At 46.6% G+C, this 16,745-nt stretch overlaps 1 protein-coding gene across 1 annotated transcript in view; it reads left to right on the top strand.

Moving 5' to 3' along the window:
* The window catches only part of Capn8 (calpain 8), a 70,495-nt gene that overhangs the window by 51,359 nt on the left and 2,391 nt on the right, over window positions 1-16,745 (top strand). The window contains exons 14-21 of the mRNA XM_028781812.1: window positions 744-955; window positions 2,412-2,448; window positions 7,706-7,774; window positions 9,894-9,951; window positions 11,366-11,430; window positions 14,898-14,966; window positions 15,348-15,426; window positions 15,950-16,066. Coding sequence (XP_028637645.1) covers window positions 744-955; window positions 2,412-2,448; window positions 7,706-7,774; window positions 9,894-9,951; window positions 11,366-11,430; window positions 14,898-14,966; window positions 15,348-15,426; window positions 15,950-16,066 — 706 coding nt within the window. The remainder of the gene's footprint in view (window positions 1-743; window positions 956-2,411; window positions 2,449-7,705; window positions 7,775-9,893; window positions 9,952-11,365; window positions 11,431-14,897; window positions 14,967-15,347; window positions 15,427-15,949; window positions 16,067-16,745) is intronic.

Raw genomic sequence — 16,745 nt, 5'->3', positions numbered from 1 at the left:
ACTGACTACTGTGTGTGTGTGTGTGTGTGGGTGGGTGTGTGTTTCAGCTCTTGCAGCTTGCCTTCACCTGCCTCTGTCATGGGCATCATAAAAAGATTGATTGTAAGGCTAGAGGGCCCTGGGGAGGATAATTATATCGCTAACAACACTGGCACCTGTGTTTTTAGAGCACTCCGCAGTCAGTAATTAGCCTCTGTCGCACAGAAGCAGCCTCCCCACTCCTCACAACAAAATCCATGGGAGTGTCTTATTCTGTCTGTAGAAGAGTCCTGACCCCCAGGAGGCTAGGAGGGACCCAGAATCAGGCCTGGATAGCTGTCTCCTCTGTCTTCTTCAGAGTCTGGTCACTTTCGTCACTTCATGGTGCCCTTTGTTTAAGGACCAGCTGGACTGAGATTCCATGCTGTTCTTGTAGAGACAGCTGCAGATGCTTGCTGCTGGAATCATGAGGAGAAATATACAAAGCCCACACTAGACACCCAGAGTTCCACTCTTCACTTAAAGGGAGGCCTTAGATGGTTGAAAGACTGGCTCAAGTCATACAGCTAAGGCCACAGCCTCATCGGGCTTGGCAGCCAGCAGACACCGCAAGTCCACTGGATGGTTGAGACACAGTGAGCTAGCTCATGACTGAACCAAAAGCCTCCTGATGCTTACACATTAGGTACAGCAGACAATCCCTAACTTGACAGGGTGGAGTTGAACTCCGAGAAGGAACTGACTCTGCCCATTGCTTTGTGCAGCTGGAGAATCACACGAACACACACCTGGGCCGGGACTTCTTCCTGGGCCGCCAGCCCTCAACCTGCTCCAGCACCTACATGAACCTTCGGGAGGTGTCCAGCAGGGTCCGACTTCCCCCAGGACAGTACCTGGTGGTGCCATCCACCTTCGAGCCCTTCAAAGATGGTGACTTCTGCTTGAGGGTGTTCTCAGAGAAGAAGGCCAAGGCTTTGTGCGTCTACTTTGTCGAGCACACGGGGTGGGGAGGGTGTTTTCTGAGTTAGGGCCCAGTGCAGCATTGGGAGGAACTCATTGCTAAATGACCTGCCCCAGGATCTTTGTTGATGCTTCTAAAGGAAGTTTGAAAAGCATAGCACTTCCTGGGACCTTCCCCAGGTGGGCCCCCTGCTGCCTCCACTTTGCTCTACAGGACTGGGAATTTCCTCATTCAGAAAGTGAAGAAGAGAAAGGGCACCACCAGCATCCTGCTGACCAGCTGTTCTACCATCTAGCAGAGGCTGATGGGATCTGGGCTACGGCTGTGCACACAGTACACACATACTTTGTACACATACCATACACATCAATTCTATACAGTACACATAACCTACATACTATATATGTGTGTGTCATATACACTAGACATATATATGACATATGTGCTAAATGTGTACCACCAAACACATCCTACGTTATATATGTATACATACCATGTATGTGCTATAAACATATACATATGTACAGCATGCATACCATGTATTTTTTTAACTTTTATTTATTATATGTAAATACACTGTAGCTGTCTTCAGACACCCCACAAGAGGGCATCATATATCATTACAGATGGTTGTGAGCCACCATGTGGTTGCTGGGATTTGAACTCATGACCTCTGGAAGAGCAGTCAGTGTTCTTAACCGCTGAGCTATCTTACCAGCCCCGTGTACCACGTATATTATGTACACACACAATACATGCATCAAATATATAACATAAGCATGCAACACACAAACCACATAGGTATATATTATATATCACATCTTATACACACAACATATGACATACACATATGCCATACATTATATACATACATAACACACACCATACATTTCGATATCACATACCACACTATGCACACATACCACTAATACATAACTTAAATATGCTATGCTTAATCACTATACGTCGCACACAGAGACGTATATTCACGTAGATGCATAGAAACTATATACATATCCCATGTCCCACATACCATGTACACCATCCACACATACATGCCACAGATCCTGAGCACACAGCACACACATACTGCATATCCCGTGCTGTGTACCCAGCCCTCTGACTTCAGGTTTCCATGAGGCCAGCAGAGCCTTCAGCAGTGAACTTTTCAGAAGAGAGAAGAATAGTCACTGGGGTAAACGGGGACACAGCTCAGTACGTTCAGTATTGTAGAATCCATGGGAGACCAGTGAGCCCCTTGTCTCATGAAACTTCAGGGTGGGTTGTGGGTTGGGGCAGTAAAAGGGAAGGATTTCTTTTAGGGATTCAGCCACGCAGTGTTCTAAAAAACAGAAACTGAGAATCGTGATTGTGAAATCAACCCCCCATAAGAAGAAATTCTCCCTGAAAGGATCCAACCAGTATCTGAACTTTCTTTTTCATGTTTAACTCATTTCTGTCTGGATTTCAGGGAAATCGGGGACACTGTAGCTGGAAACCCACATGAGGTATGCCATCTTATTGTGCCAAACTCGTACACTACTGCATAGCAGACATTTAAGTTTCTTGTTGATTTGACAGAGTTCTTTATATATTAAAAATGGTAGCATTTTATTTCTGTGGGACATTGTACTATAGTGTCTAAGGAATGATACCAGAGGCTGTCCACTAGTCTACACACACAGACACACACACACACACACACCACATCATACATCACACATGTATACATGTACCCTCCATATGCACTCATACTCATGAACATGCACATGTGTGTATGCATATACACAGAGAAATGTGCAGGGTTTGAAGTATGAGTTCAATTTTTTGTCCTTCCCACATGGTGTCCATGAATGTGCGCATGCATGTGTGTGTGGGTATGTTGTGTGTGTGTGTGTGTGTGTGTGTGTGTGTGTGTGTGTGTGTGTGGTGTCTTTCTGTTCCATGGGACAGGACCCAGGGGTGGAGAATGTCTTCACATGACACAAATCCAGGTACACTCTGCTGTCCACCCAAATGGACTGAGCATCTGTATGTAGCTGCTGCTCAAAGCGCCCTCTAGTGGCTGAGTCATCCTGGTGAGCAGCGCTGGGACAGACATGCTCTGTTATTGGAAATAATCAAATGTGTAAGTTCGTGTCTCTACAGTTGAATAGGAACGTGGCACCTGAGGATTTATATGCTTGGGGCTGGGGATGAGTTTGTCTGGCAGGAAATGCCCATCATCTGTTTAATCTTACTAGTTAGTCTCTATTCAGTGTGACTGCGCCCAGGGCCTGTAGCTCTCTTGGTACCCACCTCTCTGCAGCATCAGCCTTTTCTGGGCTGTGCTCTTGGTGACTGAGCTCTAGTTGCAGATGGTAGCTCAGCCTCGTTACTCCCAAGAGTCTTATTGTCCTCACTGGGGCACAGGAATGCTGGAGGAGCCATAGTGTGTTGGTGTGGACTCTGCTGCATTACAAGTCTCGTTTGATTTCTGCTAAATCAAACTCACACCCCTACTGAACCAAGCTGGCAGAAGTTAAATCCTGGTCATCACAGGGGCTCCCTGTCTCCATCTCCCATGGTCTTAGGGTTTTCCAAAGCCCCAGAGTAACACGGAGTCTCTTCTGGCCGTGGGTCTGCCTTGGCAGTCTGTGATCAGATTATACCCTCCTTCCTTGATTACAGTTCATTTGGCCTGTAGCTTCGTAACATGCTAGCCTTCAGGCAGAGAGCCTTCCGCAGTCTCCAGGGTGTGGCAATGGAACCATCTGGGAGTCTGGGATTCTAAGGCCTAGGACTTCAGAATATTCGGATTCACAGAAGCTCTGACTTTGTTTCTCACTGTGACTACTTCTGTCACAACATATACATACCACACACTGTACACACCAAACTTTATACACACGTGTGTACGCGGGCATACACATTCACCATACTTCACCAGGTCCCTACCATAAAACATACCACACATGCATACTATACCACCACAAAACACACCACATACATCACACATGCTTACTATATACTACACACACCACATAACCACCACATACATACACCATACATGGATACTATATACCTATCCTACACATATCACAAAAGGCATACTATTTACCACATGCAGATCATAAAATATGTCACACATATATACTACTCACACATACCCACAATACAGACTACACACTTCCATATACATACCATGGACATGTGCTGTATACTCTATCACAGAACTACACATACCCTGCATGTATAATGCACACATAAACCAGACTTATGCCACACACACTACTCATATGCATTTGTACATACCACACACATACGCAGCACATACCCACACAATACCCATGCATGCACAACACACACACTACAGTGGTAGTATCTGGTTGAACTCAGGACTTAACAGAAGATAGGAAGATACAGCCTTGGCCTTCCAGAATTCCTGCATCTTCACCTCCAAGTTACCGGCATCTAGATATTCAAAGGGCCTGACTGCCTTGCTTGGAGTGAAGGAGGTACACTATGAACCGGCCACTCTCAGAACTCAGATGTGTGCCTTTGATCAGGGCTGCTAAGATGACATCAGCACCCAATTTAGTAACAGGAGACTCCATCCTTGCCTTTGGCTGGCTGCCACCTTATTGCCAAGTGTTTCTCCCGGGGCTGTAGACACTCCTCCAGAAACATGTTGTTTGAGAGAAGGGCAGATCTTGTTCACCACTGTATTTATTGATAGACCCAGGGCAGTCTCCAATTTGCACCAGGTGAGTGAATGAACAAATCTGAGGTACTTTGTCATTGTAGATCCTTCCCATTTCTTATGTACCAAAGTTCCCACATCCAGTGGCACGGCTCCTCCCCGTTGGTAAACTGCCTGCTGCAGACAGCATTTGTCTGGATGCATACCCTGGATTGCTATATAGCACAGGTGGCCTTTGATCTCTCCATTTAAAATGCAGCTTCATACCTTTTCTCCCCAGAATAATAGAACAGTGTTCCCTATTTTGAATCCATGGGTTCACCACTAGATTTTACAGTGCATCATGTGAACAACATAACATTTTTCACTCCTGAAAAAGCCTTTAAATCATACGGGTGACATGCATTACTGTTTTTCTTGTAAAGATCACATGCATGGTTTTGGGTTTATGCATTTTGTGTGTGCTGATATGAGTCAGTAGCCCCTGGAAGAGGTGGGTAAACAGCCCTGGAGGCTGAGAGAATAGGATGTAGGAGACAGGAAGTCTCCTGCCTTCCAAGACGAGTGTACAAGTCGTGGGCTGTTCATTCTTTCGACAATCTCTGGTCATCACACATAGGATGGTAGAGAAGGCCAGAGAGGGGTTTGAATCTTGATTCCATCACTTGTTAGCGATGCGGGCTTGGCCTGACACTCTGTGTGTGTGTTGATTCTGTATTTTTAGCATATTTAGATTATATCCCCATCTATTCCTCCTCTCCAACCTCCCCCAACTTCATCTCAATTTCTTTTCTTTTTCTTTTTTTTTTGTTTTGTTTTTCAAGACAGGGTTTTTCTGTATAGCCTTGGCTGTCCTGGAACTTACTCTGTAGACCAGGCTGGCCTCGAACTCAGAAATCTGCCTGCCTCTGCCTCCCAAGTGCTGGGATTAAAGGCGTGCACCACCACCTCCCGGCCTTAATTTCTTTTTCCTCCTCTTCCTCCTTCTCTTCCTTTCTCCTCCTCCTTCTTCTCCTCCCCCACCTTCATAACCCACTGAATACAATCAGTGCTGCCCATACAAGATGGGAACAGGGCCATTCATTAAAGCATGAGCAATCTACCATGGCTACACAGAGGAAGAAAATCGCCCCTCCCCCGAATCAGCAACCATCACCTGCTCCTCCTCAGTCAGGGACAGGTCTCACACTTCTCTCACCTACACTCGCTGGCAAGCTGACAGGCTCCATCTTGTGCAGGTTTGTATAGGTAACTACAGTATAGGTACTGTGAGTTTGTGGATGTATCCGTCTTCTCGCATCTAGAAGAAACCACTTTTCGGTAATTCTCCTTCACCTCCCTCTAGAAGACACCACTTTTCGATAATCCTCCCTCACCTCTGGCTCTTACTATCTTTCTGGTCCCCTCTTTCCATGATGTGACTTAATTCTCTTTTTCCCCATTTGTGAATAGTAAAGTAATGAGACGACCTCACAGCATGGTCCCACTAAGTGAGGTAATTTATTTAATATGCCTCCAGGCAGTAAGTAAGAAGAATACCATTCCTACGACTGTAACTTACAATTACAGCAACATTAGGCTATCCTGGGCTTTGTGTACTCATCTTAGGAATGGCTTTGCTTCCTGGAAACTCTTTAGGCTAGCTGGGAAGCTTTCTCTTTTTCATTCTTCCTTTCGATGACAGCGCGAGACCATTTTGAATGTATTTGGTCAGAGGTGTTCATTGAATGGTTTGTAATTTTTGAAGGACTGGCATACATTAGCTTTCGTCTGATTTAAAAATGACCCATGAAACAGCCTGAGGTAGTTTAATATTAGCATTAGAAAGTGGATGCCCAGCGTGCAGACAGGCTCCAGTGAGCAGCCAAGCAGGAGTTCAGTTCCAGTCCCGTTATAATCTGCTAGGCTCTGCCCCTCAACCTCCCTCCTCTCTCTCTCCTTCCTCCCTCCTTCCCTCTCTCTCCCTTTCTTTCTCCCTATCCCTCTCCTTCCCCTTCTGTAGCCCCCTCCTCCCTCTTTCTTTCTCTGTCTCTGTCTGTCTCTGTCTCCCTCTGTCTCCCTCTCTGTCTTCGTCTCTGTCTGTCTCTCTCTCTCTCTGTCTCTCTCTCCCCACCCCCACCCCCTCTATGAGAGCTAGGAAAGCACATATAAACAGCCAAACATTTTTTCATATGATTTCTGAACTTCTGATTCCTATGCGTTTGCTGGGAAAGTCCTAGGATATCCTCCATACTCACACTGAGTTTTCCCTGTGTCTGTCTTATTGTTCTCTGAAAGTGATTCAGGGTTGAAACAAATCATTTAAGGCTCAGGGGCATGGAGAGATGATGCTTCATCAGCTGAGAGTGTATATCGCTCTTGCAGAGGACCCAGATGTGGTTCCCAGCACCTAGGTAGGATAGATCATAACAGCCTGTAATTCCAGCTCCTGGGTAGCCAATACCTCTGGCCTCTATGGACACCTGCACTCATATGCACATATTCCTCCACACATATAGATAGATAACATTAAAATAAGTCTTAAAAGAAGACATTGGGGTTGTAGGACTCAGAGAGGAGCTCTGGACCTGGTATGGCACCCTGCCGGATCCTCTGCGTGGCTCCTCCTGTATTGGTTGCTTTTCTGCCACTATGCTAAGACACTGAAACCAAGGCAACTTGTAAGTGATTTACTTTTGCTCGTGGTTCCAGAGGATACAGTCCATCAAGGTAGGGAGGCATGACATCAAATAACAGGCATGGCAGCAAGGGCAGGAAGCTGAGAGCTGGCGTCCTTAAATGCACATCAAAGCAGAGAGATCGAAGCACACGTGGTGTGAGGGTTTTAATATCAAAGTCTACCTCCAGTGACATCCTCCCTCCATCAAGGCCACACCTCCTAAGCCTCCCCAGTTAGCGCCATCAACTAGGAAACAAGAGTTCAAGTGCCTGAGACTATGAGGGACATTTTTCATAACCCCACATGTTCCTACTTAACCCAAAGCCTGGCCCAGTACAGACAGGCTCACCATAGATACAAATGGGATTCTCCATAGCTCATGCCACAGTTCCTGCTTTAACTTCATCAATACCCTCCCTTTCAGCCACATCCCTGTGACATGGATGTCAAAGATGAGCATTTCTGGAGCCTGTTTGAGGATTTTGTGGACAAGGTGAGTAGAGGGCAGGTGCCTCTCAGCTGGGCAGTGGAAGGCTCAGGTCATGCTTGTCTGCACTCCCTTGGGTCTACAGGAGTACAGGACGGACAGCCTGATGCCAGCAGACTTTCCCTGTGTTTCTGGGAGGGAGAGAATAACTATTGTCCAGAGGCCACTTTTCTTCCTGTGTTGACTGACTTGAGAAAATGGAAGTGCCCAATCTCTGGGTCTTGTCAAAAGCCTTTCAGTTTGTAAATTGGTCCCTTCAGACGGTGCCTCTGAGTAGAAAGCCAGGGCAGTGTGACCTCTCTAAATCAATAGCCTTTAGAGGGGGAATTGACCAGCAGCAGCAGGAGGTCACTCAGTTAACCTGCCCTGGGATTACAGACACAGCCGGGCCCACTGACTTGGGAGACCTGCAGTGCTTGCCGTGTGGAATCTGAGCCTGTTTGGGTGTGTGTATGACTGTGACTGTGCTCAGGGTATGCACAGCTGTTTCCCATTCTTCTCCCTCTGCTCAGCTGTCCAGGGCTCACTTTGTCCTGGTCTTATAGTCCTTGTCATAAGTCTGAGCCCACCCAGGATCCAGTGTGTCCTTATTGGCCCCATAGTGATTGAGGACCCTTGATGGGCCATGAAGTGCTAAAAAGATCCCGAGAAACACTTTCTTCCTCACCGGCGCATGCTATCCCATTGAAACACCAACAAACTTTCTGGACTTAAGAATGGAACGGAAGCCTAGCACAGTGGTCTGTCATCCCAAGAAATTGGGAGGCCGAGGCTGGAAGATTGCATGATCTGGGAGTTCGAAGATAGCCTAGAATATATGGTGAATCCTCTGTCAGAGAGAGGGGGGTTTGGGGGGAATAATGGAAAAACATAAATTATACCAGAAGAAAAACCTTTGTAACAAAGCAAAGCAAACCTACAAGCATAGGATACATCAGTTTGCTTTACCCAGTTGCTCAGGCCAGTATTGCAGAGGCTTGTTCCCTCAGCTCCCAGAGGGCAGGTTTTATTTAGTACATTCAAAACACCAGAGAAGAAACACTGAGTTTTAGGTAAATTTCTTCCCAAGCTTGTCTCTTCTCTCTTGCGATAGAGAAAGGGCCTGAACACATGTCACCATCCACACCCTTGCTAGAAAAGTGACAGAGGGTTCAGGAGGAGCTAGTCCAAGGTCACAAGGCCTCATGAGGTTACAGCCAAGGTCCAGTATGGACTCTAAGCATCCCATTTCTTTACTGGGAGATGGCTGAATCATTCTATCCAGTGGCTTTCTAGAGAGGTCCCTGGTATTACACTAAAACTGACCACCTTATGCCCTGAGGAGGCTATCCAAAGACACAGCTTTGTGAAGTTTTAGTCTCACCTTTCCAATGCTAGGGCCTGTCCTGGGAAGTATAGGAGGCCACAGTGCAGACAGTGGGCAGAGTCCAGACTGGAACCCAGTTCACAGCCTATTGCTTCTACCACACCCTTTGTTCCTCTTCCTTCATGAGGCCCATCTTCCATCTGGGAGGTAAAGCATGCATCTTCTCTCTGGTTCAGAGTTCACATTAAACACACATGGGCTGCTTCAGTCCCTGAGTCTGAATCCCAGCCTAAAATGTGTTCCTACACACAATGGCAGCCCACATATGTGGGAAATCTGGCATGTGGTGTCTGTGAACCCCAAGTCATTATAGTTCAATGATACATGACAGTGTGTGTGTGTGTGTGTTGACTGACAATTTCTACAATCACAGCTCCTTAGCTGTAGTATGAATGCAGCTTTGTTGAAGATTAAACGATGCGGCACGTAGGGTGTGTGGGACATCAGTGCAAGTTCCCACTGTCACTACTTGTCACACTCTGTTCTCCAACCAACCAAGCAAGCCCCTAAAACACAGGTGAGGCTGGCAGCCTTCTGTGGAGTTAGGTGCCAAGCTGTACCATCCATCTCTCCTCTTCCCCACTAACCCTCCTGCACCCTGCCCTCAGAGGAAACAGAAGTTGAGTTTCTAAAGACAACATATGCTTTGAAGAATCAAGGGGCTGGTGGACCTGGAGTCTTGGTGGGGAGGGAGCTCTAATTGGATGCCAAGAAACAGCTTATTGGGTCTGAAACATTTCACACTTGGGCTCTTTGTAGGATTCTGAGATCAGTGCTCATCAGCTCAAGAAGGTACTGAATGGAGTGCTTTCTAAACGTGAGTTCTCCCCTGGAGCCTATCAGGAAGTCAGGAAGTCTGTCAGCATCCAAGAGAGGTGTCAGGTGGGGCTGAGGGAAGGCCAGAGATTGGCCAGAAGTATCCCAGGGAAGAGAGAAGGGGTTCAGGCTGCCTCTGACCTATAGATTCCAAATCTGTGCAACGAGGTGGCACGTAGCAGATAGGAGAGGCTGGGACGAGGTGGCACTGGGAGAAGTGAGAGTCACACTGGGAAGCAACCAGACCCTGCAGGACCAAGAATCTTGATATCAAATGCAATTATTTGCAAGTCCTGAGAGAAAAGAAGCTGGGCTGTGTTTGATTTATGTGACACCTTTCCAACAAAATTAATGCTGCCCAAAAATCCCCTACCATGCTTCTTTGGGATGGGGATACAGGTAGGAGGGTGATTCTGACTGTTCTTGCCAATACTCAGTTGTTCAAAGCTTCAGACTTCTGCAAGCCTTGGGGACTTCCCACGTGTCAAACTGTCTCCCAAGGAGGGTAGTTGCACTGCCATTCCATGCCTCTGTGCCATTGGAGCCAGCATGGAGTCAGCCACCTTCTGTTCTGGTCCAGGCATGTCCAGGGTTAAGTCCTTCAGCTGGTTGGGTGATGGGCTCTCATGCTAGCACAGAGATAGGCAGTGTCCTAGGTCTTAGAGCTCTGCCCTTCAACACTCTGCTCTGCTTTTGCTCCTTCTGTGGCTTGGAACAGAGTGGAGTAGAGGGCTACATGGTTTTTAACAGGCGAGAGTAGAGAGCAGAGATGTCTGCAGCCCCAGAGAGATGCCTGTGAGTTAACAACGGCTACTTCATTGAGCCGGTATGTGTCGTGACTATGGAGCCAGGTGGTCTATATTTAAATCCCAGCTCTGTTCCCTTACAGGTCAATGGTTTTGAGCAAACTGTATAAGCTCTCTGGGCTTCAGCTTCCCTGGTTACAAAATGAAGATGATGATGATAACATCTGCCAAGTGGAATTATTCCCAAGAATAGATCATATAGTGATGGGGAGATCCCAGAGAGGCTGGGGCGAGGATGGAGGGTAGGATGGAGTAGAGGATGGGCTTACAGCAATATCCTGGTAACAAAGCACTTACCTTACTGCAATGCTCAACCAATTCTGGTGGCAAGTAGCATCATCATATGATGCAGGAAACCAACTCTTACAAATGTAAATCCATGGGTACCAAATCTGAGGTCCACAGCTTGAAGCACAGTGCCAAGGCTGGTCAGTACTATATCCCAGGGTACCAGAAGGCTGGGGTGTCTGTCTCATGCCACCCAAGGTGCTCTCACCTTTTCCATGGAAACTGTACTCTCTTTGATGGTCTCTGACTGTCTAGGTTATTTATTTTCCTGGTCTATTAAACACTCCTGACTCCCAGCTTCTTTTCTTTTTAAATATTTAGGAACAGACATGAAATTTGACGGATTCAACATCAACACTTGCAGAGAAATGATCAGCCTGCTGGATGTATCTTTTGAATTGTCACATCCTTTTTTTCTGATTTAAAGACTCCTCTACTTTTTTCTAAGAAGGAAGGGGAAACTCAGGGGAGAAAATGAGAAAGGAGATGCATTTACTGAGCATCTGTCAGGAACTGTGTTTGAGTTTTAAAGAAAAATGTACCATTTTGTTTTCTGTGATTGTCTTCACCATACCTGGAACTATCTCCCACTTATCCATAAACAACAACAACAACAACAACAACAACAACAACAACAACAACAGAATATTCCACATTTGAGTGCCTGGTCTAAAATTGTGGAACTTGGAGATAACAAGTCTCCTTCATCCTCCACACTATGTTGTGTGTCCCCATCTGCTAAATCCATTCTACTCCCCATCCTCACCCAGACCTTCCTCAGCTACCCCCATCTCCCCATCACTGTATGATTTTCTTTCAGACACTTAGCATGGCCCATGGATATCCACTACTGATAGTTTAGGATTATGATACAAGATAAAACCCATTTGTTCTCTCTGATCTGACTTAACCCTCATCCCCTATTGAAGGATAGTCTTTTCAGAGTTTGCCAGAATAGTGTTACACAAGACCTTAAACTGTGTAGCTTATAGATAGTAGACATTTCTTACAGTTCGATGTGCTGGAAACCTAAGACCAAGATGTACAGACTTTGTCTAGTGATATCTTGTCTCTGGGTCCCGGCTGTAACTTCACCAGGTGGTAGGGGATTTCCCTGGGATTACCTTTTATAACAGTTCAGCTACATTCACAAAGGGGTCCTCTTTGTGACCCAGTTACTTACCAGAGGTCCCATTTTCCTGATACCCTCATACTTGAACTAGATTTCAACACACAGATTTGGGGGACACAAACACTCAATCTATTATAAGCAGGTGGGAGTTTATCTGATGAGTGGAGGAAGGGCGTGGTCTACATGTCAGAGACTTTCTGTAGAAGGTGCAGGGTACTGATGACTCGTTAGCATTTCCTCAAGCTTTGCCTGGATAGAAAGGAAATAGTAAATATGTCTCCTTTCTTATTCCCTCCTCTACACTCCCTCCTTCCTGGAAAAAGGTTAGAGGAGTCTTTAAAACAGAAAAAAATATATGTGACATTTAAGGGATACATCCAGGTAGCCATTCTCCATATACTGGTTGTGAAGGTGAATCCTTTAGGCTAGAGAGTCCTCCTCAGTTCTCAGGGCCTTATTAAGGATGAGATCTGGCAACCTCGATACAGACCCCTTTATCAGCTTCAAGAAAGTCAGTAAGCGTAACCTTCATTTGCACATAGCAGGGTTTGTGCAGAGAGTTGTGGTAGTCGAGTGTGTGTCAATCTTTGCACAAGTTCTCAGTGAAGGATAGGCGGTGCTGTCCAGTGACCCCAGAGCTCCACGTGCCCCCTAGCCGCATTGTGATGGAAACTTTCTGCCCTTGTGTCCTTCCATGGGTGTGTGGTTAGCAGATGGTCACGGACGACTAACTTTGATTCACTCTGCTGTGGATAGAGCTTGGTTCCAGGGCCACCCTCATCAAAGCTTTCTATTGATTTCAGCTCAGACTCAGATTTTGTCAAAGTTACCCACCGTTTGTTCTAGTGATGTCGAGTCTCCTGTGGCCGCATGATGACTCTGCCTTCTTTCAGAGCCTTTGCCCCAGTATGAAGTCGTGCTTAAATCTCTGTGTGCAGTGGCAATACCCTTGCAGACTTAGAAAAATGTCAAGTCTATTAAGATGTAGTTCATATGTCAAAAATATGCATAGTCGGGATGTACAGTTTATTCCGTGGCTTCTGCTAGATTTGAAGCTGTGTAGCCATCACCACATGGCTAAGAACAGTTTTCTCACATCCCCTCAAATCTGCACATGCTAGCAGTCACTCTAGTCTCCCAATTCCATGGCAGCCATGTCTATATTGTATACCTATGTAAATCTGCCCACTGTGGAGATTCATATCCGTGGAATCAACCCTACACCACGTTTCAGGTATTAGAGCACATCAGTATTCTCTCGCCGTGGAAACTTGAAAGTGCCATTGCTGACATTTCAGAGATGGAGACCCTGACTCAATAGGTTTATCTGGACGTTGGAACACACAAAGGTTCAAATGCTGTATTTATGACCTATCAGGTATATACATGTTGAGCCGTAGCTAAATGCTTGGACTGTCAGAGTCCTTCTCTCGAGAATGGGATAAAAATATCTAGTTTGTGCAGCCATTGTGGAGGTAAAATGAGATGCAAGCATAGAAAGTGCTGACACTCGGGGTGGAATCTCTGTGAGCCCAGCGCTCTGCAGAGACTGCACTGTAGTAAGGGAGTGAGCTGTGCTCCAGGCAGCATCCAGCTGTGCTCCAGGCAGCATCCAGCTGTGCTCCAGGCAGCATCCAGCACGGATCAGAGATCCAGCCTGAGGCTGGACGCTCTGAAAGGATGAGGGTGCTGGTCAGCCTTGCCTGATTTTAACAGAGTACCCGAAGGGTGAGTAATAGAAAGGTTTATCCGGGCTCTTGACTTTGGCTGCTTTGACCTCTGATGGGGCAACGCACAATGGTGAGAATAAGAAGAACTTTCCTTGTGACAGCCAGGAAGTGAAGGAGAGAGAGAGAGAGAAAGAGGAAGGGGCAGGGTCCAACATTCTTTTCAGGATCCAGTGACCTGGGGTGTCCCACTAGGCCTATCTTGTCAAAGTTCCACCACCTCCCCAAGAGTGCCACTCTGGGGACTAAGCCTTTACCATGTGGACCTTTGGCAGTAACCATGGCTCTAGACTGGGGCAGAGAGCCTTACCCTCTTGGGTATAGAGTGGCCTTCCATTTGGCTATCTACAGTACACTCGGAGGAGTTTCTGTCCCACAACACAGTGGTGTTTATAGATTTATTGTGATTGGTGAAAAAGAGACTGAAATTCATGAGGGTAAGGACAATGGAGAGCCGAAGTCCCATGTGTAGCTCAGCACTCAGTAAGTACTCATGAAGGAAGGTAAGTCAGATACAGGAAGTTCCACACAGCCTTCCCCGCACACATATCTCTCTTTCGGTTTTATTAGAGCCTTTGAGAAGACCTTGTGCTTGTAATACATAGGTTGTTGTTGTTGTTGTGTTGTTGTTGTTTTGACATTCTGACAATACTATCATGATTTGAATGAGTAATTGCACCAATTGCAGAAATCTGAGTCTGATATTACCGTGTAGCTGCAGCCGCTGTCACCCAGGGTGTGAGGCCAATCAGGGTTGATGTAGGAGGCTTTAGGCCCATGTGGTTCTTTGTTCCTACCTCCGCCCCTGGCCTCTGTAGTGAGTACCGAATTTTTTAATCTTAATTTGAGTTTGCTTCCCACCATCACCCCATTGTGTGACTTGCTGCAAATGTGGAAGGTTTACTAAGGGCTCAAGGCGCTGATGTCAGCTCACACAAGAAAGAAACTCACTAATGACTTAGAGCATATCCATGTTGACCTTTAACAAACTTAGAGTGATGGGACAGGAAGCCTACAACCTGAGGAGTTCAAGACTCTCTGGCTGAAGATCCAAACGTATCTGGTAACTACCTCTGGGGAGAGGGCATCTCTCTGGGCCCTGGCCCCATTCCTTCCTTATGACCCTCTATAATACTCACTCCTGGGATGTTCTAGATTCTAGACTCTGGTCAAAACCATCCACACCTAGGTACACTGTTCAGAAAGGAGCCAGAAGGCAAAGGCAATGAGAGACACCAATGCCGACCTCTATGATGAAAGCCTCATGCAGAAGACAAAGCACAATACAGACATTAGTCCCATATCTATTTGTTCCAGAATTTCTTTGGAGACGGAAATACAACCTGTCTTGGGTGTATCCTTGGCCTCTCAAGAGAGTAGATTGGAGGGAACTGTCAATTCTGGGGCTATGCTATTCTCATGTGGAGTTTCTCTGTGGCTTCAGGAGATCTACCAAGAAATGGACCACAACCATGTAGGGATCATGGATGCTCATGAGATGAGAACAGCTCTCAAGAAAGCAGGTGAGGAGTTGTCCTGTAGAAGAGGTCTTAGGACCTAGATGTGTTTACTGGAAATAGCACATGTTTCTAATGATGGCGGGGGCTAAGGGTCTTTCCCAAGAGCTTTCTTACACTGGATGCCAGCATGACAACAAAGTCTTGTTGAAGATCCATCCTAACCAGGAAGGAGGGATGGATGTTCAGGGCTCTGCTTGTTGCTGAGGTAGTGATAGAAGTTACAGGGTGGGGCTCTGCCTGGGTCTACTGATATAAACCTCCTCACCTTTCCTATGTTCACATATAGTGGGTATGTAGCTGGGCCGGTGTTGGACTAGGGAAGGGGCTGATGAAACTTCTCTAAAAGTGGAGGGACTTGTTGGTAGAGCATCTCCTGAGACTCCCTGGGAGAGGCAGAGGAGTCCTGCTTTACAGATTTCCACAGACTGATGGAGGGCCCCTGTGGTGTCATCCCCTTGGAGTCTATCGGGAAAATGTGAAGATCTTTGCACCATCCACTCATGACATAGTCTCTCTTGGCCATCAGGTTTCACCCTCAACAACCAGGTGCAACAGACCATTGCCATGCGATATGCATGTAGTAAGCTTGGCATCGATTTTGACGGCTTTGTGGCTTGTATGATCCGCCTGGAGACCCTGTTCAGTAAGCCTGTTTTCATTACCCCCCTTCTTTTCTTCAGAGACACAGAGCACTACAGGGGTTAGGCCAGGAGGTAAGGCCTGATGGTGCCTTTGGAGCCTGGGGACTAACAGTATACATGAGATTTGTGTAACTGATACTCAAGAGGATGGGACGGTAGACACTATAGGGGCTATGGGTGTCTGAGCTGGTCATAGGTAAGTGCCGAGGTGGCCTTTCCTTGGAGACCTGGAGCTCTGCTATCCTGATTACTGAGCTATGCCAACTCATTAGACTAAGGTGCTGAGTCTCTTAAAGGTCCTGTGATATGAGCTTCTAGTGTTGATTCACCTGTATGTCACCTCGAGGGTCATTTGAGAGGCTGTGCCACCTTCCAGGAAGAGGGAAGGCTCTCTCTAGGAGGCAGTAGCTGATAGACATTGAGAGCTATTCAGTGGGATATCTTTTTAAGGGAAGGGACCTTTCCCACACAGGATGAGTGCAAGATGGAAAGTCTTAGGGGTAAAGTATCAGTTGGCTAGGGATAGAGCAGGGGGACTGGACCATCCTCAACCCTCTTGCCAAAGAAACCACCAGTTTCTTAACTGAGCTTCTGAAGATGACAATCCAGAAGGACATCTTTGCTCACGATGTTAGGGTTAGGGTTAGGGTTAGGGTTAGGGTTAGGGTTAGGGTTAGGGTT

This window comes from Grammomys surdaster, unplaced genomic scaffold (genome assembly GCF_004785775.1).
Source record: "Grammomys surdaster isolate TR1022 unplaced genomic scaffold, NIH_TR_1.0 554, whole genome shotgun sequence".
NCBI classification, from domain to species: Eukaryota; Metazoa; Chordata; class Mammalia; order Rodentia; family Muridae; genus Grammomys; species Grammomys surdaster.
The sequence above is the reverse complement of the archived record's forward strand: the minus strand, read 5'-3'. Positions and strand labels throughout refer to the sequence as shown.